The sequence below is a fragment of the Atta cephalotes genome (assembly GCF_000143395.1).
Source record: "Atta cephalotes unplaced genomic scaffold scaffold00048, whole genome shotgun sequence".
Classification (NCBI taxonomy): Eukaryota; Metazoa; Arthropoda; class Insecta; order Hymenoptera; family Formicidae; genus Atta; species Atta cephalotes.
In genome coordinates this window covers 1372045-1373605 of record NW_012130112.1, presented here as the reverse complement: position 1 = coordinate 1373605, position 1561 = coordinate 1372045, and the positions used below count along the sequence as shown (strand labels likewise).

General features: G+C 25.1%; 1 protein-coding gene across 1 annotated transcript in view; it reads right to left on the bottom strand.

Moving 5' to 3' along the window:
- Positions 1-1124: 1124 nt before the first annotated feature.
- Positions 1125-1561, bottom strand: part of LOC105622723 (odorant receptor Or1-like) — a 5709-nt gene continuing 5272 nt past the window's right edge. Inside the window, exons 4-5 of the mRNA XM_012204136.1 lie at positions 1313-1468; positions 1125-1169 (exon numbers count right to left, since the gene is read on the bottom strand). Of these exons, the coding sequence (XP_012059526.1) occupies positions 1125-1169; positions 1313-1468 (201 nt within the window). The remainder of the gene's footprint in view (positions 1170-1312; positions 1469-1561) is intronic.

Here is a 1561-nt window from a genome sequence, read left to right as displayed (position 1 = left end):
TATATATTATATATATATATATATATATATATATATATATATAATATATAATTATATCAATAAAAATTGAATTTAATATAGACTGCAGTATAATAGTTTATAAAATGGATTAAGCGATTAACAAATTTCATAAATTAATATTTAAATCGTATATTAAACGTGATTGATTGCGACAAATTTTATTCATCTAACACATAGATCGCGTATAATATGTAATCTCGAGTTGAAAATCACACGAGCTTTTTTAATTCTAATGATAGTGTATGAATACATTTAAGAAGCAATGTTTGCATGAATTTATCGCGCACTTTTTTTTGTCTATTGCTTCTTAAAATTTCGACTAATAATACAGAATTACTGAATACTAATAATGATATAACATGTTTTATTATTATTATTTATAAAATTTTTTTTTTATTTCAATGTAACTGAACACGTCTTGTGACAGACTGCGTACAGTTTTACATATTTCAACATATTAACCCTAGTAGCATTAATAATAGTCATTAAATAATCGAATGAAATTGATTAGATATTTATTACAGGATGTGCGTTTTTTCCTAGTTCTAAATAAATACTGTAATTACTGAAAGTTTCCCTACTTGCAATCGAGGGATGTGGTTCCTTACAATAACGCACGTTGTCATATTCCCATTGAATAAAATATTTTCAATGATTATCAATTGGAAAATCTCATAAAGTTTTTCTCATAAAGTCTTACTTTACATTGCATAAAATACGAGATAACATAGTGAAGGCCAATTTATAAAATATTCAAATATTTTCTAGCAATAAGTTAACTGTTAGTATGAGTACCGACTATAAGTGTATACGATAATTATATGTATCAATCGCAATATTATTACATATGACGTAAACTGACCAGAAATTCTTTTTTTTTCTCTATGCTGAAATCAAAATTAGTTACTTGTGTGAAATCAAAATATTTTATTACGTATTGCATTTTATTACGTAAATCGTATACATGTATCTGTTTGCGCCACTATTTTACAATTAAAGTAATTTTAGAATAAGGTTGAAATAAATACATAATAAGAAGCTTTAGTGCTAATTTATGAAAAACTACGTCATTACGTCCAAGTACACTTTAATTTATTTATATTTTATTTTTGGAGTACATTAAATGCTGAGTATGACGTTTTTAAGATCTGAAAAATAAATTATAAAAAACGTTAATGTGTAGTTATTAAAAAATTTGCTTATTTTGCGATTTGCATCACAAATATTGATAATATTACATAGAAATTTTATTCACCAAAGTACTTATACATTTCATAACAATATTACTAACATTGCTGTAAGACTGAAGAGATAGAGTTATCAAGAAGCTGCTAGTGAACTTTATAGGAATTGTACTTCGTATCATAACCATGAGCAATTCTTTTTTTTCGTTAATTGATAGTAATGGCCAGTCCATATAATATATAGCGTCTCCTACGCTCATACTCTGCCAATATATATATATATATATATATATATATATATATATATATATCATAGTATGTGTGTGTGTGTGTGTGTGTGTAGTGTGTGTGTGTGT